Raw genomic sequence first — 26936 nt, 5'->3', positions numbered from 1 at the left:
ACAGTGATTTTTACAATGGCACCGAGAGAAGAACCAGGAGCACAAGAAGTTGTAACAACTTCCAGACACACATTAAAAAAAGCAACCTGACGGAGCGGTGCAACTCACAGCACACCTCGCAGCCCTCCAGTTTACCATTTAAGATGCTGCTGTGCATATAAAATTGAATTAGAGTAGGAAGGTGATTAACAGAAGCCAGACAAAGTGTGCTCCCAGGGCTCAGGCTTCTAAGAAGCAGCCTTTCAAGAATTCTGTATTATCACTACTTACAGACTATATAATGAACCCAGAGAAAGAGAATCCACTTCACCCACTGGAACTGGATGCATGGGGGTTAACTAGGAGTCCTTCAAATTAAAAAGAAACACAGCATTTCCAAGTTAATATTGCAGAACTTTATGCTACACTTAATACACGTAGATCATACTTGATAAGACACCGTCATAAAGTAGCGACTGATGCAAATACAAATATTAGAAACAATACTTGAAATTAAAAAAGTTTATTTGAAGATTTGTAAAACAGCTCTGTGAAAGACCAACGTTTCCAAGACACTACAATATGATAACGCATTTTCCTATTGTTAGAATATAAAAAAGTCACAGTCCTTCAACTATCTAAATAAAAGCTTACATTTATAGAACAAACATTTTACTCGCCATACAAAGAAAGTAAATGGGTTTGAAAGTCAGACTAATCAATAGCACCAACACTAGGTGATCACAGCCCTCAGGGGTCCGAGAGGCCGCGTTTGTCATTCCTATGCAATAAAGCAGGTTAGTGAGGCAAATCTTAACAGCAAAACAGACCTACGAGCACTGAAGAGTTCACGCAATGAAATACCATAACGCATTCTTTTTACATTCCATTGAGGCAAACAATAGTAGCAAGCCAGAAACACCAAAGAGTTCCCGTTAAACTCCAAGCTTCCATTTCGGGACAACAAATCTTCAGAACTTACAAATGCCAGCTCTATTTTAAACACACAACTTTATTCACTTTATGTTTACATAATATGTGCAATAGAGACATGTGCAATAGAAAGGTGAAGAACAAGATGTAGAAGTGGACAGTATTACAAGGATCCAATTATCGCTTCACTGTAAAGCAGCACAGTATTATACTGCTTTCCGGTGATATTCAGGAGGGGCTACTTCATAGTCGCTGGCACTAAACAATGCAGAGGAATTCTTTGCTAAATACCTACGAAAATAATAAAAAGATTAAATTAGTTTCTTGTTTAAAGTCTCTGTTATTTAGCAACAGGCAAGCAAATCATGAGGTGTTTGCTGAGACCATAAAACCTGATTTCAAGAGTACAAATCAAACCTGTATCTACTAAAAAGTCATCTGTAAAGCAATTAGAAGATTTGACAGCTCATGCAAAAAAAAAAAAAAAATCAATTCCAAACAAGCTGTCAAGCAGCTCTGGCTCCAGGTGAGCCCAGAGAGGTTAAGATTACCAGGATGAAAGTTTACATTTGAGGTTCAGTCAGCTGCTGTATCAAGAATTGATTTACTAGTGGTTGTACTGAAAGGGGTAGGGGCACAGAATAGGACACCATAAAGTTCTGTCTGTACAAATATGGAACTTGAACGGCTAAATGAATGATGGCTAGAGCAAAACGGGCAGGGGTCAGCTAAGCACAGTAGCAGAAGACAAGCATTATATGCCACTAATTCGCATCAGATGGATTCAGGGATTTCTGGTCAATGCACTGCCCTCACATTTCCATCTTCACAGCTGAAAGCTCTTTAGCACTTGCATTTCAGGCTGACCCAAAAGACTATGATCTACCAAGACTCTGCGACTAGTCCAAAGCAAGTTTGCCCTGGAAATCAGGCTGATCCATTTCCAGCTCTCCTGCAGAGCCATCCGGGATTTACTGAGGGTTTTCTTTCAACTTCCAATAGCTTACCCATTCACAGAGGCAAGAGCCGGTATTTACTGCCAAAACAGCTTAATGCTTTGTTACTCTAATTATTTACAAATCTCTACTTCCAAACACTATCACTAGACCACTAAAGCCTTGTATGAAAACACACAGAACATTTCTCCGTGACATAAGCACAAACGGAAGTTTACGGCTTTAGTAAATCTGACCAAGAAAATATGCCAGTACAGCAAAAAGCTGCCCCGATGCTGTGAGCTGGCATGCAGCTGAACAGGTCCACGCCACACACCTGCCCCTGTGTGTATGTATACATAAACTGCAGAAGCATAATACTAAGTTACTCCAGTGTGGTACAGATGCGTGGAAGCTGCTGAAGTCATGCTCATACATACATATGGGGGAACACAGGTATGACACCTGACACTAAACTGAATTTTAATTCCATTTTAGATCCTTACATTCAGGAAACATTTACACGTGAAATAAGCAGCACGTGACTTCGTAGTTCCTTATAGCAGTGAGGGAAGTATTTCATCACCTGTCTGAAATCAAATGTCTGATTTTCTTTTTTTTTCCCCTTAAGAAACATTTAGCATTACAGTCTTTGTTATTATTTAGGATGGTGTTTTCCATCCTAAGTGTAACATGTATACAGCACCACAGGGTAGGAGTGCACTGAAACTACAATAGCAGTCTGTCTCAGAAAGAACATTAGTTAAGGTTCGTAATTTTTTAACATTTACTCAATTGTTGTTGAGTAACCGTTGTGTAATTTAACAATTTGCTGTAATTATCATCTGCTTTTTATAGCAGCTACAAATAAATGCTGAAGTATTTATTTTGAAACAAGTAGCAGACTTGGACAGTTTAAAAGTGCAGACTAATAGTTATGTAAACAAACATCTAACTAGCAATAAGCTCAGCATAACTGGAGAGAAGTTAAAACCAGTCTTACTCATGTTACTATAGAGCAGAGTTTGAGAAAGCTTCACTGCAACCTTTGAAGATACCACACAGCCCCAAGATTGTTTATAGCCACTGTTCACCGAAAATAGGCTGTATTACAACAGCCTGTGCTTATTGAACTTTTTCTTTCTTGCTGAAAGACTTTAAAAGTACTTACTTTAAGAAGTCATGCAAATAGTTTAACAGCAAAGCCAGACTCTTCTCATCAAGAGGAGTGTAAGCAAGCATAGCTCCAATTCGTACTGTTTTAAAAGAAGCAGCACATGTTATAGTTGTTGTTTATAACTAACAAGTATTAAGTACAGTCCAGAACCTTACAGTCAGCACATAAAAGCAGCCCAGGGATCCATTCCAGTATATACAAGCTCACCTAAAGCAACTAGAATATATATATATATATATATATAAAAAAAAATAGTTGAAAATCTATTTCCATTCCAAATCCCTGAATGGCTCTGAACATTTTAGGTACATGGAGTAAAGAAAGAATGAAACCATGTGTTTCATAGTTGCTTGTCAAATTGCTGTAGTTTTTTCTGCACTCAAGACAGGAAAAGGAAGCATTTGAACACTTCTAACTGGCCTTCTTCAGTCTCTGGAGGTCATACTCACCAAATAACCTCAGTAGGTGCGGGGCACCATAGACTTGAGACATTGGAGCATCTGGGTGATCTGCTAAAATTTCAGCATACTGGGGCCTCTCAAACTTGTACAGCAGTTGAGTTCCCAGCATGACATTGAAGTATTCTTTAATTCCAGCCACAACTTCATTGACTGCATACTCCCTGGTAAACAGAGAAAACACTGCAAAGCCTTGTTCTGACGACTAGACGGATGCAAGATGACACTCGGCTTGGTAAGTCCATCAAACTTGTAAAGATCTTTTACAAACCTTCAGATTTTTCAAGGAAATTTGTCTGGAGACCTTAAAACATACAGCCACAGGGAGCAATGCATTTCAAGACCTCCTTTAAAAATGGACTGTTCTGAACTCAGTGAGAATTTAGGCAAATCAAGAAAAGCCTCGCTTTTAGTCATCCACCCAGAAAAGTGAACCCTTAGAGCAGTCCTTTCAAAGCAACAGTATGTATGTATAAGGACACTTACCGGCTCTTAACGTTTTCAACCAAAGTTAATCCCAACTCACACCAGTTTAAGTACAATACTACTATAAGTAATCAGACTGAACTCCTCCTTAATGGAAAGGGACCACCTAATATTCCAGGCAACTGACCCCTTCTAACTAGGCCTCTCAGTGCCATATTCCTGCAGGCCTCCAACCTCACAACTAATCGAAGAAAACTGCATAGAAATTAGCAGTGACACTGCACATTTGAGAAGTACAACCCTCACTTCACCCTGCAAACAGATTTACAACAGACATTAGGACAATTACATAAAAGAGTATTAAAACACCCCGACAAGTCAATAAATGCACCCTCTTGAATGGAAGAAAATAGCTGCACATTTCTAGTTTCTCTCCCTTTAAAACAGGAAAGCTTCGTTTAAGAATAAACACACCTTGTTTGTTGTCAGGGCTGGACTGATGGGGTAATTACAAATAAGAATCTTCAAAGCTATCACCTCAAAGTAATTAGCTTTGCTCATCTGATGCTTACTACCTCCCTGTCCCCCACCGCTCCACCTCCATGAGGAAGTCCATCCGTACAGTAAGGCTTCGCTCATCTGCTAGGCAGCTTTCTCGAGAAGTTTGTTCAGCTCATACATAGCAAGTGCCACCAAATTTATTCACTCAACATAGGAAGCCTGAGCTAGAATGAAGGGGTGGAGAACTATTCACTCTGCTTGTACCAGCTTCCTTCAGGAGGCGGCTTAGGGGAAGCAGAAATAACATCCAGAAAGTAGAACCACATTCTTGAATTACATCCACAAAGATTTCTAAACTCCTCAGCCACCCTGGTCTTGGAACATGAAGCTGGGCATGAGGCTGGGACATGTTTAACCATCCACGAAATACAAGGCCAACAACAACAGCAAAAGAAGTATATTTAAGGTCTGAAATGACCACTACTTACTTGTTATCAGTATTTCCTCGTGATTTTTTGTAGTTTGCATAATCCTCTAAAATGGAGTCAACATTCTTCTTGGCAGGAAGATAAAAGAGCTACAAAAGAAGTAAAACTGAACAAATACAAGTTGTCTGGTTTAGGCAGACATTTGCATCTGCAAGCTAAATTTAAACCAATGCACATAAGGACATTTCTAGAATAAAATTAACAGGTTAAGATGTTAAGTGTTATTAAAAGGAACACCCAACTATTTTAGTTGTGCATCCCAAATAATAAAACCAAGCCATAACAGCGACCTGATCCACGTTTCAGTTTAACACTTGTGCTGCTCAACAGCAACCTGATGAGCTCCGCAAGTCACTCAAAGCACACACATGCCCCTACAGACCTGCCTACCCCAGGCCACACAGCAGTTACCAAAGGAGCAGTGACCATTTCGCCTGTTCTTCAGCCTGCTGCTCTTCTCGCATCCACAGGTCAGCACCTGGCACTACTATTGCTGTGAAGCAAAAATAGCCTGCCAAGCACCTGCCGGGAAGTTTCACTGCCTGCACAGTGAAGAATATTAGAGCTACATCAGAGCTCACAGAACTGAAGACAAAATATTCCCAGCCATGATTCATCTTTAATACCATACACAGATCGTCTGTACCCACAGACGCTAGTTAGCTGTATACAGCAAGGCTCAGTTGTGCAGCAAATTCATATATTTGGGGGATTTTATTTTTCTGAGGCACGGGACTCAGTTCACTTACCTGTTTCCTTTCACAAGAGCACTAGAGCCTGAAGACATTCTGGGGTGGGGGAAACCCTAATTCTCCAGAACTGGAGATACTGTAACACAAAGCAGTGTTACAAAGCACCTTTACTGCTGAGGCAAGTTTAAGATTTGTATTCACCAAGAAAAGTCAGCCTTATTCACATAGGATTTGAACAAGATTTTTACATGTCTGGGATTGCAAGAACAGAGACAGTACCTGGCAGCAGCAGTAAGTCAGAGCAGGCAACTGCATCCTATCAAACAATAACAAGCAGTTTTCAACAGTAGCGTTTTCTATGCTTCTTGCCAATTTCAGTGGTGTTTCATACAAGAAAAAAGTCATGATTCAGTAATATGTTTTAAGTTCCTGAAAGTGTTTTATACTTTCAAAATGGCAAGCAAAGTTAAATTCACTGTGTTTCGGGAAGCTTTATGTGGATCCAGGCTGGCAGAAGTTAAGGATCGCCACCCTAAGCGACAGCTTTCTGTCAGAGCTGTAGAACAACTTAAGAGACTTGCAGAACTTGGCAGTGAGTGAAACAAACAAGGCAGGAAGAAGGAGCTGAGGCAGAACAGCCCAATAGTAAACTGTTCAGAACATACCAGCAGGCCAAGCACGAATAAAGTTAACACCACACTTAAAGCTTAAATAAGTTGTTAAAATTATTGCCTTTCTAGCTTATGCTTGATTAGACCAGGTCTGTTCTACACATTTACATGCAACTCTGCTGAGCCACAGTCCTACTAACAGGTGACCTTTGGTTAAACCCTAACTGGAATGAGAACTGTCAAGTAAGCCATCAGGCTGCTGTCAAACTCTACAAGAGATTTCACTACCCTGCACTTGAAAAGGATCTACAACCCTAGTTTTAGTGTCCTCATCTATATGTGGCCAGATTGTTTATTTGACAAATTACCTGCTTTTGCCTGGTGATCAAGTCCCAGTCATCTACCAGCCATGGTTTCAGCTCTTCTGGGATTTTCACCTTTACTTCAACTCTGTTCATAAATGTTTCTTCCTGAAAAAAAGTGAAGCCAAACTAATTACTTTCAGAAAACTGTCCAAGCTAAGAGCCACCCATATTCCTTGTTTTTACAACTGAAATACACCACTGGACTAAGGAATTGCTATAGTAATTGCTGTAGGCTCCACAGGGAACAAGGAAATAGCTTGGATTTTTCAAGGCCACTTGGGAACCTTAGTTTTGCAAGTTGTAACATTTCACACTGCCATACTGCAGGACAAAGTATTGCTGTCTATATTTCTGAGCAAAGCAACCCTCCTGTTTTCTATCAAAAATCCTGTGAGAGATTCAGAAATACATACACTTTCAACCGTTGGATCCACTCGAGCCCTTTTCTTCCTAGGAGGCTGAGGAGTCTCACTGGTACTGCTCCCTTCTCCAATTCCTGGAGCTGCACAGAAGACAGATATTGTGCTGCTTAAGAAATCTGGTAAGTCAGTAAGAAATACCAGTAAATAAAGATTTAGAGGAAGTATTTAAGACTCAGGTTTCTTCAGGTCACCTTTTCACTTTTGTTTTAAATATTACTTCTGTTCTGGAAGTCCTACATATTTCTGACAGCTTAAACTGCTGTATTTACACTTATAAACTTACTATATATATTTACACTTGAAGATGGAGGTTTCCACACTAATGACAAACCATTATGTCAGTATCTGTAACACTCTTCAGAAGAATTTTTGGAACCAGCAGCTCAGTTTTGCAGGTATGTCACATCTCCATCTCAATAAGAAAACCTGAAGTTTGACTTAAGAAATTATTTCAACAGATCCATGGGGATATCACTTTGCTTTTAGTTTGCAAGAGGTCAAAATCTTGACAGACTGGAACAAGTAGTTTGTGTACAAACCAGAAAAGTATGCATTCCTCCTGACTAAGAGGAAGAGACATCCAAAGTCCAAGAGAAACAACATAAGGTGATATTAAATAAACTTAGTTGAGGCAGATTTAAGGTCTTATCCTTCACAAAGGATATCCACTTATACACAAAATAAAGACATACTTACTTTTCTGTTTGTTCTTTTTAGTTTTCCTGCAAGAAGAACACAAATTGTTGCAAATAAAGATAGCCATACTTAAAGAATTGAAAGTAGAAAGCCAGAAAAAATGTCCACTAAGTTCAGAACAATGAGCGAATACTCAGTGGTCTATGGAGTATGCGGATAAAAGCACATGAAAGAAGTGTCAGATATGACTTAGCATCACAGTAATGACACTACAAGATTTTCATTTATCAGGTTAGAATTCACCATTTTTGGGGGGTCACTAAACTTAAACCTACAAAACCACAGAAGGCACGCCAAGAATACATGAGTATTTAAAAAACCCTACTGACCGACACTTATGCAAGTAACATCTACAGATGTGTCATACGCAAGTTCTCTTGGAAAACTACACTAGATTTGTAGGTCTTTTACTTCTGTATTTCAGGGATCTCTTGGGAGACAGAATATGGGACAAGGAAAAAGAAGTGCTGGGGATTATCAGATAAATCTCAGTCAACTGAATTAACTTCCAGTAAAGTAGTGAAAACCCCACAGTTTTACCACTACAGCAGTAGAGTGAAGTTTAAATAGCACTATCCAAATTACATGCATGAAGCTGCATGGACGGCCTACAATTCCATCATCAGCTTTTAGGGGAGGCCACGATTACACTTGCCACTTACTAGAAACGTTTGGAACGGTACTAAATAGCATTGTCCATAATATTTACCTTCTTCCAAATGCTTCTCTCAAGACTTACTGTTTCTAATTTACACGCTTCCCTAAAGTCCCTATCCTTAGCCCTTATTTTTATTCCACCTGAAGAACTGTACTTACAAAAAATTTAAAGACACCTGAAATGCAATGTACGTGACATGTAAATATTCAATAGGACAGTTTAATTTGTCATTGATACTCTTGGCCTAACAGGTTATTTTTGTTATTATCTGAACTTTGTGTATTTACTAACCATTTTCAGAAAGTTTAAGAATACTACTAGTCATGTTTCAATTTTCTCACTACCATTAATAGAAATCCAGTTAAACCTCTCAAAAAATTGCACGTTGTGTGGATAAAACTCTTTACCAGTACAAGATTATTTCCTTGGAAATTCACCACTATCTCAAGTGACTCTTGTATTCAGGCTTTGAACTGGGTTTATCTGAATCAGGAAGTAGGTAAAGTTCTTAGGAAGGTCTGAAGATAGGAGTGAGGCTTTTTTCAAGCTTCAAGTCAAACAAGCATTAGGCTTAAACTGTGGGCAGAATAAAAATCATCTCTCTCCAGGAAGAAGGAACAATTGCCAAGTTAAGTCACTGATAACAGACTTGGGTATTGAAGAGAAAATCTTTTCTTCCAAACCTAGAGTAAACAAGGAGGAACAGGGAGTTCTTTCCAGAATTAGTATCACAGATAAAAATAATGTTAAGCATTAGTTTAACAGCAGAGTCTTAAACTGGGACAGGCAATGTAAGGTACTTAACTACCGCAATTAAGACAGTAAACCACATCTATGTTACTGAAGCACAAAGTCTATCAAAAACCATTCTAAGCAGTCGCTTGTGGTCTCCCACCTCATTCCTTATATTTCAAGTCATATGCCTCTGCTTCAAGTCAAAGCAGCCATCTGTTTGCAAAGTCTAAAAGACAAATCTGAGTTAGGGAACAAACAGAAAGAGCTAAGGTTAGAGACAAAACATTAGCATTGGGCAGACTTTCAATAGCCTGTACAGCAGACCGGCTGGAATCATACTCTTCACTAGGTGAAGGCAGCTGTGCCAGGTGAAGCACTGCTGTTGTGTACAGTAACTGAAGCAGGCAGTGCACTCAGTATCCAGGAGAAAGACAGAGCATCTGTATCACAGAGGTTACAGCCAACCCTACTGATAGAAGTTGTAGCCCAAGATGAGCAGCACATCTTAGATAACTAGATTACATTAATCAGACCAAACACAGTCAATTTGAGATGTACAGCTGAAGAACACCAGGTGTGTTCCTCATGATGGCAGACAACGCCTTCCTGCAGGGACAAATGGAATGCAAGTCCTGAAGTGACACAAAAATGAAACTTATCTAGGATAGGTTACAACACATTCTTTTGTGCCACTTCACAACTATAATATGAACAGCAAGCCCTATATTGCTGCATAGAAGCAATATAAAAGCTTTCATTGACTTCTCTTTATACAGCAAGTACAGCCCAGCTGCTATACTTCATTCATCTATTTCTCTATTGACTGGCATCTTTCACTGAAAACTGACCACAAAACTGAAAAACAGCATGGAAGTTTCAAGGAAGCTTCTGTGGAAAGAGTTTTAATTAAAAGACTGAACAGAGGCACCAGGTGCTGAAGATTTCACAGTTCAAACTTAAAGGATGCATCCCGCCGTAATCAGACATCACCTCCTCAAAGAAGCAGGGCTAGCAGCCTGTTGTGGTTAGAAGCTAACCCAGCCCTCGTTGCAGGGTTTTATTTTAGCAGAACAAAACCACGCAGCTGTAACAAGAATATTGAAGTATTAGGGATCAAAATGTGAGACTGAATTAGAAAGCCAAAAATAAGCGAACTACTGACATAACCATCTGAAATTGTGTAGAAACAAGGCAATCAATAGAAAAACAGTATTACAGCTTACAGAACAGCTCACAACAATGAAATCCTATGGATCAAAGGTGACAGACGCAGAAGGAAAATAAGCAGTCCATGCCACAAGAGCGTAATACTGAAATTTCACTTTCAGTACCTGAAACAGGACTGTGCTCGTGCTGAAATGGTAAGACTAAGAATGATGCCATAGAAGACGGCATACTGAAAGACTGCACTTCACCTTTCCACAGACATTCATCAGAAGAAAGATTATCAAGTATCTGTCACAGAACCTCAAGAAACCAGGAATCTTTGCACAGAAGAGTTAAGTGTTAATGCTCAGATCTCTAATCTAGAGTGTCTTCTGGGACATGCCTAGAGAACTGTCAGTGGAAAATAAAAATAGCTTAGAAAATAAAATTCAGTACAGGCAAGTGGCATCAGGAAAAATCCAACACTTTGGAAGGTTTACTTACTTCACAAGAGTTAGGAATCCATGACGTAGATTAAAATGCAGTGGACAACAAGTATTTTACTCGCCCAAAATCCACGTTGCTTTTAAAGGGACTTAAAGGTCACTTAGAATGTCTCTACAATAGCCGGTTAAGATATGAACAGCAGAGAACGAAGGTAGCTACCCGCTTGGTCTCAGACATTTGAGTTGAATAAATTTGTAAGTGCCAGAAAAAAAAAAGAGATCAGGTGCTAGTTTACTAACAAAACAACAGTTGTAACTACACTATATGAAATCATGAAGCCTCTCCAGGTGTATACAACATCTATAGCAATTTTAAAAAGTAAATTAAAAGATTCACGCGTGAAAAGCAAGCGCGCTGGGAAAAAAGCGTGAAATCACCTACTATTGCTCAAGTAGCTTGGTCACTAAAGCTGTGAGAAGAAGCATTCTGATGAAGATGCAACTGAACATTAGCAAAAGGATAAAAAACAAAGTCAGGATTATATACACCTATGTCTCCTGTGCCTGGCCAGGCAACCTAACCTTAGAAGACACACAATAAAACTGGAACAGGTAAAGAACAGTTGCTAACGTACTACAGCTTTATACCTGGGGTAACCATGCAGACAAGGGCTTTCTGAAGCTGACAACTCGGCAGGAAGAAGAGGGGAAATGTCATAGAGGTATTGCTAGTGATAAAAGGTGAAGCTCAAAAACCCCAATCAATCTTTCCTCAAAACAGATGAAAAAAAAAAAAAGACCAAAAATCCCAAAGCAGTAGACATTAAAAAGACAGGAGTCATCCTCTTTCCTCCCCTCTTCAACACAATCCTGAATTAAATTGAGAACACACCGCCACAAGATGATGGGGATGCCGTAAGTCCTAAGGGTTCAGAAGTTATTAGATAAATATAAGACAGTCCTAAAACGGGTTATTAAACCCATCACATGGATGCAGCCTCCAGCTCTGAAGTCCTTTATTACAGACTGCTGGAAGCAAAAAGGGTATTTGGGGGACAGAATCATTCTAGACTTGACTCCCTTGATTATCCTTAAGCACATGTTACTGGCGACCATTAGAGAGCAGAAGAGGTTAGGAAAATCTCTGTCTGGAGCCGGTGTAGCCATTCCAATATTGTTACAGCCCGAGACAACTGGCATGTAGGCAGCATTCATATGCTGCTTGACATTTAGAGGACTTCAAGTAGCTTGTGAGAGCTACTAGCTGTGCCAAAGATAGCAGAGGATGCCGCAGGAGACAGGCAGCAGGAGCATATGCTTTTGAGTAATATGTTCAGATTAAGAACAAGACTCCTATTAGAAGAAAAAATAATAACTCCCAAGTTGAGATACTGTTTTGAGAGCATCTCTGATCAGACTGCTCACATATGTCATTTACAAACAGATGCTATTCTCAAATTTGTTATCCAGTGCCACAGCCTCTCTCCAGAATTTGCCCTTATTTTCAAAGCACCTGTTAACTCCAATTGTTTGTTGATTTTTTTATTATTATATTTTTTTTGCAAGTTAATCATGTTAGGCCCATGCAAGGTAGCATAAACTCTTCAAAGTTGGAATTCAGCAGAGCTACATATAAAACAGTCTGGAGAAGCTAATACCTGTACTGTTGTATTTCATTTTTGGCAATCTGCTATAAGCGTACAATTTTTTTTTCTCTGATATCTTCTAGTTATCATAAGATGAATAGTTATTTTAAAAACAAATGTATACAACCTGCATTTCATGCATATTTCTATTTGATCAAATCTTGCTTCAAATAGTCTCAACAGCCTTTTGAGCCAGTTGCTGCAGTTTACAGAAAGTTATTTTGAACTGACTCCAGCCAACATTAAAAATACAGCACCTTAAGGAGCAAGTTCAAACCTGACATTTCTAACACCATCTATCATAACAGTCTCGCTCCCAAGACTCACAGGAGATGGTGCCGTTTGTTACCAATTTCCACGGACGCCGGACTCCTGGCCTCAGTAAGCATGCAGACCAACTGTAACCTTCTAGAACTATCCAGTTTCAAAAATCTGAAGTCAGTTGTCCTCCACTTCTTGTTAAAACAGTGGACACTGAATGAATTTGACTACTCATATTGTATACTATCCCAACTGAAAAGGTATAGAATTTCAGAGAAACTAAAACCTGGCAGACCATACCAGCTTTAAAAAAAAACCAAAATGACATACTGCAGTACTTGTAATTGTTAACTGAACTGCTACCAAAGCTTACATCATTACAACTGAGGACTTTAAGAGGCTCTAAAAGAAATCTATGAAAGCAAGGAGATTTGGATTTCAGGATGAAAATCCTGGTTTGACAATCCATCCTTAACTCACCGCGTCGATATTGTAGGGGTCTCCAAACAGCAAACAGTATGCGCTCCATCTCGTCTGAAAAATCTAGGCACAATGGGGGTTGAGTTAAGGAAAGAATGTCAGACCTAGTGTTTAGCCTTAAAGAGAATCTATTTAAGATTCAAAAATTCACCTTTTTAGCAGCATATTATAGTCTTACTGAACATTCCTGGAGGATAAGTTGTGCTTAGATTGTTATTTCCTTTCCATTACTGTTTGGCTATCTGAAGAATAAGTTTCAAAACATAAGTTACCTTTCCCTTTGTTTGATCCTCCAAGAATGCTACAAAAGGTAAATTTTGAGGCCCAAATAGGTTGACAGCATCACCCTTTTAGAATAGTTGCGTGATTAGTTTCTCCCCCTCCCCACCACCAGTACTTTACGTATCTACAGTGACCTTAGATTTACAACAAGAGAACAATCCAGAAGTTTTATTTTGGAACTGTATTTTGAGGGTTTTTTTCAGAAGCCATCTTGCCTTTAGCTGCAAGCAGGATGCAAGAAGCAGTAGTTTAATCAATAATACATCAGCAATATCACAACCCTGCATCACTGCTAGGGTAAGTCAAAGCATTTCCTCTCCCTCAGCCTCCAAATAGGGAAGAAAAACAGGGAGACTTTGTTGAAAGAAGCACAGGTCTAATTTAGAAGGATGCATTGGATGCTGGTAATGGCTAGAGACTAGGAGCAAGATCAGTGCAACAAGCATATGAGACCCTGTTATAACTTACTCACAACGCAAAACTGCTTTTCTAATGACAATAGTTTTCCTTCTTCCCCTTTACAACTCTGAAAATCCACCATCAAGGAGTTAATTTTTTCAATCAACATGAAACAAAAGTTTCAGAGAATTAGCTTATTGTCTGTTTTGCTACACTGGAAACAATCACCCATGCTTAGGATAGTGATGCCAGCAAAAAGCAAAGCCACTCCCTTTTTCCAACTGGTTTCAACCAAAGAGTAAAGACAGACCTGGTAACATGCTTTCAAGCTTTAAAATTATGCTGAGGCTCCTGAGGAAGTAATTTTTGCTGTGTGTCTCTCCCTTGGATACAACATTATCAGGTGTGGTTGAAAGGATTAAGCAAACTTGGATTTCAAGCACAGATTAAGATTTAGCATTTACTCAGCCAGAGAGAACAACTCATCCCGCTGCAATCAGTGTGAACTACCAAGATGACTAAAGCTGACAGTATGGGGAAGCCTCATCCTGAAGTTACTATTGGGATGTTCTCTATAATACAAATTGTAGACATTTACAATTGAGTCATCACTACCTGTGTCAAAGTTACACATGAAATTAACTCTACTCCCACTAAAATGCAAGACAACTCAAGTGCAACCACCTCATAAGCAGCTGAATTAGTAACAGTCATCATTTAGATCAGTTTTAATTAGATTTTAATGCCATTCCTTAGGAACTGTCCAAACAGATATTTGGTTGGAGTTTTTTTTTTCACTCCCAAATGAAGACAAAAAGGTGACTAGGTCCCTGTCAGAGGTCCATCCCGTGCTGTCAGAGCACCCCAAACCGGTGGTGTTAAAAGCACCCCAGAAGCTACAGCAACAGACCACAGGGGAGCATGCATGCAGCATTATGGCCAGATACACTGGACTCCCATTCCAGAGACCAAAAGCCAATTTACAGACTTGGCTAGGCTTTGACTAATCCTGAAGTAAAATCTGCACTCAGCGTCTAGAGCAAAAAAGCCCTGCGCCCACTACCACTGCACTTCTCAAATCAATGATACGTATTTCATAACGAAGATGCCCATAAATGAGACATGAAATCTGAGGCTGCTGTCAAATGCTCTTCTTAGGAATTGAATGCATTTCAGCAGCTTCCTCATGAAGACTAGAATCATAAATGAAGTTAGGAGTTCAAAGCGTCACATTAGTAATGACCACCTTCGTAATTAAGTGAAGTACTACCCCAAACAGAAGAGTTTCATGGCACGTAAGCAAAGCAGTAGCGCTGTACCGATTGTATGAGAATCTAAACGTAACACCACACAAGACTATTCTGAAAAACAGAAAGGATGGGATGAAAGAAAACTGACAGTTATATCCTGACAATATTTTTTCTAAGAAATGTCTGAGCTTGCTTCTGGTCTCTTAAGATGCAAACCCATTTTTAATCGTATATGGGTTTAGTTTTGTCACAAACAGCAAAACAAAGACCCTTTAAATCCAGTTTTAACAATTGTAAGGTAAGAAGGTAAGGCATTTTACAGATTTTATTCAAAAGTGCTTGCACAGCTTGGAAGAATGTAAAATTCTATGCAGAAACTGATTTACTAAGATACACAAGTCTTATGAGGATTCACCACTTTTTGAGTGTCAGTTCACTAACAGGAAAAATAAAGAGTGCAAAAAAGTACAGAGTGTTAGTGTCTACTCAGTACCTTGACTCAGTATTAAACACCACACAATCCAAGAAGGTAGTTTTAATAAAATACTTCCAACAAAGCCCTCTTTGGTATCACAGAAGTGAAACACAGCTTTTGGATGAGTTGTGTCAGAAGTAACAGTTTAGCCTGCAGAACCGTTCTAAGAAAAGTACTATTTAAACATCAATAGTAAAACTGACAAGCAAAAGTTTGGAAGGATTTTTGGGTGGGGTTTTGGGGGTGGGTTGTTTGGTTTGGTGGTTGTTTTGTTGTGGGGGTTTTTTTTGTAATAAAAAGCTTCTTACACTTCAACATTTTTCTGCTGCAGACCAGAAGTCTTCTTGCCCGGAGCAGCACCTCTCATCTTCCCCTCTGCATATTGTTCCCTTTAAAAAGAGTAAATTCATAAATAAGACTTTAATGGAAGCAGCAGCTTGCTTTCCCTCAAAGGTGACCAGGTTATGGAAAACACTTAGTGACTCTGTGAATCAGTGCGTGTCACGAGCAGGAACAAATTCAACTCATTGTCAAGAAGATTTAGGCTTCATACAACACTCGGTAGTATGAACACCTGTTTCCTCCCCCTCCCACCATCTTTGTTATTCTGAATCAGATGGAAGCAGCACACTGAAAAATACAAAACAACTTCTCAATAAAAGCATTTCTATTAAAAAAAAATGCAAGATTAGCACTCATAAACAAAACAGTAATCAAGGTACTTGGAGGCATCCTGAAGCTGTCTGAGAAGATCCTTACTACTTTAACAATGTATTTTATAGATACTGCACAAGGGTCATTTTTTTTTTAGCCCCCTAATTTCCACATTACAGGAGGTACTTCCAGCTAGTCAGGCTGCCTGCCTTCATCAACCCACCCCTCCTTAAAACCTCAAGTCACCATTTTACAGCTAAGTAGCTGCTTGCTCTTCTGAAATGCTAGAGGACAAAGATCAGAAGACCTCTGTAAGCCAAAGCACCTCAAGATTAAACGAACTTTATGAACACCTCTTGAAGGCTTTTTTTCTTTTATAACTCACTAACTTCCCTTAATACATAGTTGTTGGGTTGAAGCTCTACAGAAAAATTGTTTACTGACAAGGACTTCTAACAAAAATACTTACTGATTGGCCTTTTGAAGTTCTTTTTGTTTCTGCAAATTGGTATCCACGTATTTGAGCACTCTGCTTTCTGGAACCCATTCATCCCAGCTGAAAAAAAAATTTTAAAAAATCAAATGATCATTCGAAACCATCACATAATTGCATTCTACACACAACAGTCAATTAAAAGCTTCACGGAATTTGAGACTGAACTCTGCTTTTGTGTCAAGTCATGGACTGGCACAAATGGAAGTGTAAATTACCAAACGCATTCCCCACTGACTGAAGCTGTTAACAATTTTTCTAGGGAAGTGTAACCCTCAGTAATTTCCAAAGAGTTTCCCAGACTTGAAGGATGGGCAATTTAGGAGGGAGGGGACTGCCTTTAATTTAAAAGAAGCATCTCAGAAAAAAAAAAAATAACTGTACGCTTACTAAATTATGGGACACCTGCAGCCGTAACTATATCATGAAGCAAGTTTCCTTTATCTATTCCAACATTTTATAGGTTAACAAATTCAGCAATAAGATCTTACTGTAAGAAGAAGAGCTCTGATTTCTGTCTGTGAAGGAAACCAAGATGGCATGAATATTTGAAGAATCTGAAGTGAACGATTTAAGAGAACAGGTGTTGGGGAAATTGCCATTACGAGCAAGAATTCCACTTTGACAAAGAGTGGATCATCTGAGCAATCTGACAATTTATTTCAAATAAAACACATTAAAAGTGGCCAAGTTATTCTGAAGTACGCAAGTTAAAGCTTTTTTATATATAAAGAGTTCTGTGTCATTTTCATTTCATGGCAATAGCTGCCAGTCTTGGAACATCAAGTTGGCAAAACCAATACTACTACAGGAGTAACAAGGTCTTCAAGAGTGTTAAGAAAAGGCAAGCTTAGCATCCAAAAGTTAGAGAAACACATGTCCAGCTGTACACATACTAAGATTATGTTTTTAGGACAGTGCTTTGGTCAGATATTTAAGCCACTTATCTTACTCCTGCCTGTACAGCTGCAAGAGACCTTCAAAAGAAATGCTACAGAGCTGTGCGGCACATCATACTGTACAATGAAGAAACTTTTTTGGTATCCTAACTGTTGATATTTGGAAAAAAAAAAAAAAAAAAAAAGTCAAGCAATTAACACGTAACAAAGGCCCATAATTACAGAAACCAAAATTAAGGAGTCATATTGCCCCAGTCGTCTAGATCTTGCAGCAACGCCACTTTTAATGTAATTAATTGGAAGCTTGAAGGCAAAAAAACTCAAACAGCGCAAGCAAGAAAAGCAGGAGTCACGACATCACTTATGGCACCCTTCACGGGAGATAAACAAGGAGAGGAAGTATCCAATTTATGCTGCCTCATTAATATACAGCAGCCACCATAAGAACCAATTACACTCCCTGTAACTGTCAGTGCTTACAATAAAACATTTATCTGTCCAAATGGCAGGGAGGGTGTGTGGATGCATTTAAAAAAGTTACATATTACAACATGAAGTTCAGCTTGTAGTCACGTCAGTGAGATCAAGATACTAGTGACTAAGAGTCTTCACTCGAGAGTCTGCAGCATTGAAATGAAACAAAACTGGAAAGTGCTCTCTGAAATACTTCTGGAGTCTGAAGAGCTGAAGATTTTAATTGCTAAGAAAAAACCCCAAATTCTACTTTTCCTAAATTCAAAACCTAGCGGCAGAACAGAGTTCAAATGAAAAAAAAAAAAAAAGACAAGTACATAAATGCAATAATCTCATTAAACTATTCACCTTCAATGGGTTCAACATTTATTTCAGAGTCACCTTTATTCCTCAGCAATCTCTCACCTAGAATCCTACCATTTTTACAGAAGGGAAAAAGTATCTCTAACTTCACCTTAGCATGAGAGGCAAGAAGTGAAATATCGCCTAAACCTGCCCCTGTAAGGGACTAAAATAGACAGCCTTTCCCATTCTGAATGCAGCCTTCAGTAAGGCATGCTTCTCCACGTCTCGGCTGCCAAAAGTAGTATAAAAGTAAAGTACACTGTGCATTTGAGTAGGGATTTTTACTTCACCTCAGTATGGGTTGCTTCTCCTACGAACGCTTAACAAGGAAGTTTGCATACTAGGTATTTTTGCCAGGGAGGAATTACAGTAACTATTTCCAAACTTGAACAAACAGAATGCTATAAAGCATTCCCGTTAGTCTACTGACACCCTAAGCTAGTCTGTCCATACAACCAAAGCCCTCAAGGAAATGGTTAGGCAATGTTTTCTTTGTGTCACTGTAACATCGGCTTATGTATAAAAATCATTTAAGTCAATTTTAGAAACACTCTCCAAACACCACTGACATGGTAGTGCTAGTCCATCAAGCTCACATTCAAACTGACAAAGCTTGCATTTTCCCCATAAAGGAAAAGGAAATACTGCTTTCATTTTATATGATACTTACTTTTTATTCCAACCACTGTAATGGATAAAGTATTTCACTTGCTTGTCCTTTATGGCAACCTTTACACACTGAAACAAAGAGGAAAGTACAGTCAGTACCAATGAGAACAAAGAGATCTGCGTGAGTTTTGCCTTTTTAGCTTTCAGAGTTTAAGCATGCAGAGATTTCCATGCAAGCGATCCAAATATCAGCAGCTATTTCACAGCAGAAAGGAAGTTCTCTCACACAAATTACGGCCTATTTACGAATTCAGAAGGGCTAGGCAAACAAGCACCTCTGCTCAGGTATCCAAAGGGACACCTTCGTTCATGAGAAGGATCAGAAACCCCTGAGGATGACCAGAAGAGTAAACAAGCAGTCGCTTCACTACCCCCAGGTTAGCCAGAAGCCATTCCACTAGAGAGCTTGTTCACATGCAGGCCCCTACCTCACAGACAGGTAAGCTGGCTGAAGTAGAGGAGTCTTCAAAAGTAAAATAAGTAATATGGATCTCTACAGCCAGAGAGAGCATTATATTCAGTAGGAAGAGTTGCAGTAAGGGCTTCTTCTAGGTTAGGAATGTATACACGACGTAAATAAAAACAGTTCTTTCCATCAAAAGACTGGCCTGAATACAGTTAACCTCCTCATACACTGATAGTTAGGCGAGACCATTAAAAGAGGGAATGTACATTACAAGGCTGCTCCGAACTGCTCCACAATATCATTCAGAAACGCTGCTCTCAAATTTTTCTGCCTTATGGTTTAGCACGTTCCTACTCGCAGCCTGCAAGACCCTGCCTTGGCTCGGAGGAGTATGTTCAGGTGAGCTGGAACAACTGTGCACGCTGCCCAGTAACAACACAATCATACTCATACCCCTGCAGTCTAGCATGCAAGAGCTCAAGTCGCCACATCTATATAAAAGGAAAAAAACCTCACAGCCAGAGATACACCTCTTCCTGAAGAAGAAAAAAACCCCCAACAAAACAAAAAACCCAAAAAACAGCCCCGAAAGGAAACTACATAACCCTAGCTAGATTAATTGTGCCCACCACACATCCCTGAACTTCTTGGCTATACCAAATTAAATCCACCACTTTAACCAGAAAGTTATCAAGTCTCGTTCTGGAGATGCTGAGATATAGATGCCACTGTAACATGTTAACAGTGAAATAATGAGAATCTTGTAAAACATGAAGAATCACCCTCGTTGGTCCTAGCTTTTAGTGCCTTTTTAAGGATTTTTTCCATTGAAGTAGAAAATTACTCACAGAAGTCATAATTGCTATTTTCCTGCCTTGCTAATTGAGTCGCCTCTAAGTATTTGAGAGGGCAGAACCTTCTGCTATACAATGTTTTCTCAGGACCACTGTGGTGACCTCAACGTTGTATACCCTCTTCAATTTAAAAAAATCGTCAAGAGAGGAACATCATATTGCAGTACTAATGTCCAAAATGCCACATAGGGAACTTAAACACTGTCTCACCTAGACTTGCAGCTAGGAGTAAGGATATCCTAATCCTGTTTTACATCCTGCTGCACCAGGGGCTCATTTTGACAGGCCTGAAGTTAAAACCAGGACCATGTGCTTAGAAGTGTCTATTTCTTTTGAAGAATATAAGAACTGAGCACGAAGTAGAAGATTTAAATACTTTTCTATACCAAAATCTTTTCCTTCCTGCTGGAGGTTGGATGGGTCTTAAGTGAATCTCCTTGAACTCTGCATTGCATGGAGATGTACACACAGTTGCTGTTTGCCATAATTTCTCACACTACTCTAAAACAAACAAGTGCTTCTCTGATCATCTTGCCATGGGAAGCCAAGGATATGATCATCAGGAACATAACTTCCGTATTTAGACCCACAGAAAAAAAAAATAGATCAAAGGAACAGGAGGAAAGCTGAGGTTATTACTCATCACTACCTACAAAGTACCTTTGTAAAATTAAACCCAGTTCCTTTTGCCATTTCAGGAACCCAGAAGGATCCCGACTTAATATAAATAGCCAGCCACAAGCTATCCTGCCAACCAGGAAATCCCTTCTAGCACCACGCTGGCGGAGCCAGCTCCTGCAACACTCATCCCGCCTGTGTGTAAAGGAGAAGAGGGGCACAGCGCAGCACGGAGAAGCACACACCACTGTAGCAGCTCTGGGCTGTTTTAATTGACCAAAGAGTTAAGATTGCTGCTAACAGAAGTTTGTTTCCACAAAAACAGAAGCCTTGATTACTCTCCTCTCTGTACTGGCACCTGGGCAGGCACTGGCAGAAGCCAACACTGAGCATACATTCACAACACACTTGTCCTCCAGTTCTACAGCAAGGGAGAGAACAGAGCAGAATTGCTAATGTGAAAATGTGTTAGACAAACACATCCCCTGTCAATGCTCTGGGCATGATTTTAACATTAGAATGATTCTCTCCTGATAGCATGAAAAGAGATGTCAACTATTTCCAGCTGCCTCTCTACTACTACCTCTCTGAACTTGTCCCATCAATTAACATTTACTGATGTTAAAACCTAATGGATTCAAGTATCTGTTTAAGGTGCCCCAGGAATTCCTGCAAGTCTTCTAATCCACACAGCTACAAAAGCCTTCCTTTTTTTTCCTCCGAATCACAAATTCGCAATGCATGGTTTCTGTGGTTAAAAAGCCAGAACTGAGAATGCCACTTCTGTTGTCACTTTAATCCAACATTATCTTCTGCGGCGTTATCTTATTTGAAGACCACTGATTGTACTCAGCCACCTACACCTCTGAGGAAGCTCTAACTGCAGCTAACTTACTAGCTCATGCATTAGCACCAGCACCAACTCCTATGGGCACAAATGATTTCCAGTGTTCTGGGAACACAGGTGTATCAGATGTTCAACACATAAGACCATTCAGACATTAGTAGTTTACCAGAACAGCTGCATAATACCAATGGCTTTCTGAAATTTTTCTATAATATAGAGTTCCAGGATTCAAAACCGATTTCATACATTATCAGGGTTTCATTCCTTTTAGTTTCAATCCTTAATCCCATCTAGCGAGGCACAGCAGCTAAACTAACACAATTGCTTGTTTCCCTGGGGAACAGCCAGAACCCTCTGCAGCAATAAGCAACCACACATACCTTTGCTTCATAAAGGAGAGGTCCATGAAAACAAAGCACTCGTTCACCTGGAAGAAAGTTGCAGATAAACATCTTAGTACACCACCAATGTGCCACTTCTGTAAAATATGTCATCAAGTACAACACAGAATGAATCCACTGTCAACCTAGAAAGAAATTCAAAGGCAGATACTGATTTGAGAACGCAGGCTGGCATTTGGGAAGCAAATTCACTTGCGTACAAAAAAGGATCAGAGCTCTGATTATTTAGGTCATGAAGTAAAGATTCCCAAGGACCCCTCTGAAGAGCACTCATGCAAGGACAGCTGCAGGCAAACCACATCCAAGCCTGCCCAGACTTCTGCAGAACATCTGATGACTTCAACAAACAATTGGCACCAAAACATACATTCCTGCCCATACGTCCAGCCACTGCCAACTCAAGTTATAGACACCCTCGCACTCCGTTGCAAGGCTGGCATGGAGAACTCCTTCAAAGCCTTGAATTTCAGATGCAGACATTGAAACACGCTGGCTCGACACAAACTGGCTACTTCAGCCCAAGTACTCAAGCAGTAAGCAGGTAAAACTGTCTTACTGTAAAGGATTCTTTAGTCTCCGTGACACTGCATTTTGATTCAGAGCAGGAAATCAGCTCTTGTAAGTGATGTCACCTCTGCCTCTTAAGCTTCTGACATAAATAAAAGCAAGTGCCGTTAGTGCTCCTTTTCCTGCAGGAAGTACACCACCTGGCATTTTAGTTCAATGAAGCCAGGAAGAAAGAGACCCCGACATTGTTCCCCCATCCAGCTTGTGGGACAGAAGAATGCCAGGTTTGTGCAACAGCAAGAAAAATTGTTCACTGTGGTTTTTAAGTAGGAAGGGATTGTTCTTGAGCCTGGGTTTTTTCCCTCCTCAATGGCAAGGTCTTATTGTGCAGTGACGTTGTGGGAATGTGAAAGTACTTAACACAGGATATCTGAGTACAGATGTTTCCTTCACGAAAACTGCAGTGCCTCACATTTTCAGAGACAAGCTGTGCAACACACAGCCAGTTCTTGCCAGTATTTCCAGGTCATACAGGACAGAAGAGAGCTGCCACTGTCACCATGTGCAGGCTGGGCAGTACACACACGCAGGTATTGCTGAGGGACTGGGCTGGGAAGGCAGCACGCAGAAGCAGGCAATCGTGCCCTGAGCAGAACTCTGGATACCTTCTTCCTCATGAGCAGCTCGGGGACGACTAGGGTAGAGGAAGGACCAGTTCACAAGCTCCAGGTTTAAAAGTACCCTCCACTGTAACTTTTACTCTGCTCTTCAGAACAGCTTCCTGCATATTCAAGGGCTAAATACAGTCGGTGGCACGCTGTACCCCTTTGACCCTTGTGAATCCTGTACAATTCTGGCTTTATTTGCCTCTAACCCAGACACAGCACCACATTGATGAAACTTTTACCCAGATAGGCTCTAAACAGACACTCGCTCAGCAAACAGCAATGGAATGTCCCCACATCTCAATATTTTTTTTTTTTTTTTGTGAGGTGGCAGAGCAGTTCTTGTGCTCGTTCCCAAAACACACTGCTGGCAGGGTCAGTGCAGTTATGCAGGTTATCAGGTGGCTGATGACAAACCACCTGATTTTGCCTGAAACAGATGAGGGGAGGATTCAGACACACCATTTCACCACCAAGACTGCGAGACAAGCAGACACAGCGACAGCCTCTTCAGCCAGCACAGCTGCTATCGCATTTCACCTAACATATCCAAAATCTGATTGAATGAGATGCAACTATGAAGTTCCTACTTCGTTCCTGCACTGACTAGAAAGAATTGCTTATGTTTTAAGATTTCATTATTATCCAGTCTGTAGGAACCCATGCTCTCCATAAAGCTGAAACAAGTATCCACAGTAAAGTCTAAGAACACAAAACTAGGTCAGAAATTTATTTCAACTTGCAAAATGCTTTTATGTATCAAGAAACAAGAAGGTTTAGAAAAGTTCTCACAGAAATGCCCATTTTGATACATTCAGTACTTTTTTTTTTAAAAAAGGAAAATTTTTTATAATGAGGGCTGACAAGGATCAGGAGTTACATTATCCTCATGTGTCGTAGCACTCGCTAGTGCTACTGGAAAACACATCTCCATTTCAATTATTGTGCAAGGTCTTCCTAGGCAAGATGTCGACAGTTAACAGTAATTATTTGTTTTTAAAACACACAACATGTATTTCAGTTTTGCAGAAAGGGTTCCTCTGTTTTCACGATAACCTAGCAGGCTCTTGCTCCCTCACAGCTTACTCCAGGAGTGCACAAGGCCTCTCCTCCCAACCTACAGACCATGCTTTCCTACACACCGCTACCGCTGTGGTGAAACACCCACACCTATTCCTTAGCCCAAAGACAACATCTACAGATCAGCTCTTTAGCTGCAATAGCTAGTAGAAAATACCAGAACATGCTGTTACCACCCCTGAATGCCAAGCTACACAGTGAGTTTCTGTTGCATACGAATGGCTGGCACCTGGCCAGCACATACTGCTCCAGCATCAGCTCAGCTCCGAACGAACGTCTCCTGGCCTCACCCCACCATCACACAGCTTCATGCAAGGAAAAGCTCGGGGAGGTCAGAATTCAACTGTCCACTCCTTCCAGCGTTTTACAGTGCAGAATATTTATAGAAGCAAGAGTTTCTCAATCTGTGGAGCAAGGATACAGCTACCAAGGAAGTCTTCCCATTGGGGTCAAGAACTGCCTTAAGCAACTCAGAAGCTGAATCTGACATCTGAGACTCTTTTGTATTTGCCTTAAAAAAACCCAGTAAATCAGTGTCAAGATACAGAACACCTGAGTACCTACAGCTTTTAATTCATAGTTGCCCCAATGCTGATCTCATTTCTCATGCCTACCTAAAAACCCAATTTTGAAGGGTACTCTTATCTCTAGCTTAACATTTAGGTTTTCACAGTAAATTTAATCTCCTCCTCACCTTTTGCTCTGTGAAAAGCTCCTATATGGATAACTTCTAAGTCTACCTACCACTCTTTGATGTGTGTTTAGCTTGAAAATCTACAACTAAAGTAGTTCTCATTTGTCATGCTGAGAAGAGCCACAATAAAGCATTTTGAGTTTTAGGCCTGCAGGAAGCTTTCTTCACATCACTTTTCTCCCTTTTAATGTTACAGCTGAGATCAAACACACATTATGGAAAAAAGCCTAAAAATTTTAACTTCTGTACTAAATTTAGGTTGCTCGTATTCTTACAGCTATAAACATAATTTCAGTCTGGAATTCGACTTCAGTTTTAATTTCTGCAGTTCACTCGATATCACGTTTATTATTATAACACAAATCATACATTAAAATCTTGATTATTTCTGCAGGTTAATACCACCATTGGTATTAATGCACGGCATGGAATGCTGATGCACAATGGAACACGTTCTGACACAAGCAACCACGAAGCACATACAATTACAGAGCTGTTTAAGCTACCCAGAACTGCCGGCTTCCGGTCATTCTTCTGCAACCTGTGCTTTTAAAGATCAGTCACAATCATGTGGAAAGTCCTGCTTAGAAACCCAAGCAAGGGACAGGTAGAGAGGGAAGTGGGAACTATGTCTTAACTTTACCATTGCCTAGCATTGGTATTTTTATATATTATTATAATATATATAATATATTATTATCAATCACAACCATTACCTAAAAATAAAAATGTATGTAAGTCCCATAAATAGCATAACCCTAATTCACCTAAAAAAAATACAGTATCTGTGGGTTTTGTTGTAAATATGGATCCCACCGGGACTGCCAGCTGTTGTCCAATACTCTGAACCTTCCAGCATGAGGACCCCTAACTGAGCTCCCTTCCAAGGGCCAGTAAACAACCACGTTTCAAATTAAAGAAAAATAAAGATCCCGACAGACTTGGGAGATTTCAACAGTTTTAATGCCAATGAACGTCCACGCCTACAAGAAAACGAAGCATATTTAGAATACCGGGGGAGAAGGAGGGCCCACGTCTTACTGGTAGGGAAGACGAGGAACAGGAAGAGAGACAAAGCCTGCGGGAATTCATTTTTCCACGTCTCCTCCCGCTGTCAGGGCTGAGCGGGGAAAGCGGAACCCCGAGCCGTGCCCTGCGCGGAGGAACCGCGGAGCCCGGGGCGAAGGCGGGCCTGCCGGGGGGCCTGGCCCCGCTCCCTCAGCACCAGGCGCTGAGCCGCGCCCCGCTGCCCTGCGGGGAGCCCGGCCGCAGGCAGGGCCGCCCCCCGGAGCCCCGCTGCAGACGGACACTTGTCGCCACGTCAGGGCCCCCCAGGCCGCCCCCCGGCCCCGGCCCCGCTCCCGCAGCCCCAGCGCCTCGGCCCGCGGCTCTCCACGGACAGCAGCCGCGTCCGTGCCCTAAGCGCCCCCCGCCCCTTGGAACCGCTCCCTTTGTTCCTCTTTAGGCCACCCACCGCCGCCAAACCGCCGGCAGCAGCGGGCCGAAAGCGCCGGGGGATGAACAGCGGGACCCCCCCGCCGCCTCACCGGGGCCCGGCCCTGAGACAGCGCGGACCGGCCCCTCCCGCCCCCCAGCCCCGCCGCCCGCTCCCGCCCCGGCCTCTGCCCCCCCCCGCGAGCCTCCCCACCTCAGCGTACACCCCGCCCCGGCCCCCCCACCCGCACTCACCCTCCTGGAATTTGGGCTTGGGGTCCTGCTTGGGCGCCATTTATAAGTGACTCTCCCTCCTCCCGCCCCCTCCCCGCGGGGGCCTCACCACCTCCGCCGCATTCTGCGCGGCCGGCCCCAGCCCTCGCCGCCCCGCGCAGGCGCGCTGCCGCCCGCCGCCCCACCCCCGCGGCATGCCGG

At 41.1% G+C, this 26936-nt stretch overlaps 1 protein-coding gene across 5 annotated transcripts; it reads right to left on the bottom strand.

Moving 5' to 3' along the window:
* Window positions 1-486: 486 nt before the first annotated feature.
* Window positions 487-26896, bottom strand: MORF4L1 (mortality factor 4 like 1). 5 transcript variants are annotated; one of them, XM_037394334.1, is made up of 14 exons: window positions 26757-26896; window positions 22101-22147; window positions 18997-19064; window positions 17100-17165; window positions 16585-16671; window positions 15770-15850; window positions 13056-13118; window positions 7684-7709; window positions 6979-7067; window positions 6569-6670; window positions 4898-4986; window positions 3474-3646; window positions 3019-3103; window positions 487-1203 (listed from the first exon to the last, which is right to left on the bottom strand). In XM_037394334.1, the coding sequence occupies exons 1-14, from the start codon at window positions 26794-26796 to the stop codon at window positions 1119-1121; spliced, it is 1101 nt and encodes a 366-aa protein (XP_037250231.1). In that variant the 5' UTR covers window positions 26797-26896; the 3' UTR covers window positions 487-1118. The 5 variants fall into 5 exon arrangements, with proteins under 5 accessions (XP_037250231.1, XP_037250232.1, XP_037250233.1 ...); XM_037394335.1 differs by having other exon boundaries at window positions 17100-17126; window positions 26757-26895; XM_037394336.1 differs by lacking the exon at window positions 13056-13118.
* Between the last annotated feature and the right edge of the window lie 40 nt (window positions 26897-26936).

This window comes from Falco rusticolus, chromosome 7 (genome assembly GCF_015220075.1).
Source record: "Falco rusticolus isolate bFalRus1 chromosome 7, bFalRus1.pri, whole genome shotgun sequence".
NCBI classification, from domain to species: domain Eukaryota; kingdom Metazoa; phylum Chordata; class Aves; order Falconiformes; family Falconidae; genus Falco; species Falco rusticolus.
This window is presented reverse-complemented; position numbering and strand designations above follow the sequence as displayed.

Excerpts from the sequence above, each read along its gene's own strand:
- MORF4L1 (XM_037394334.1), bottom strand. The coding sequence starts at position 26,796 with ATGGCGCCCAAGCAGGACCCCAAGCCCAAATTCCAGGAGG. Across the intron at positions 15,851-16,584 it reads GAACTTCAAAAGGCCAATCA|GGAACAATATGCAGAGGGGA; the intron begins GTAAGTATTTTT and ends CTCTTTTTAAAG. Across the intron at positions 3,104-3,473 it reads GCACCTACTGAGGTTATTTG|TACGAATTGGAGCTATGCTT; the intron begins GTGAGTATGACC and ends CTTTTAAAACAG.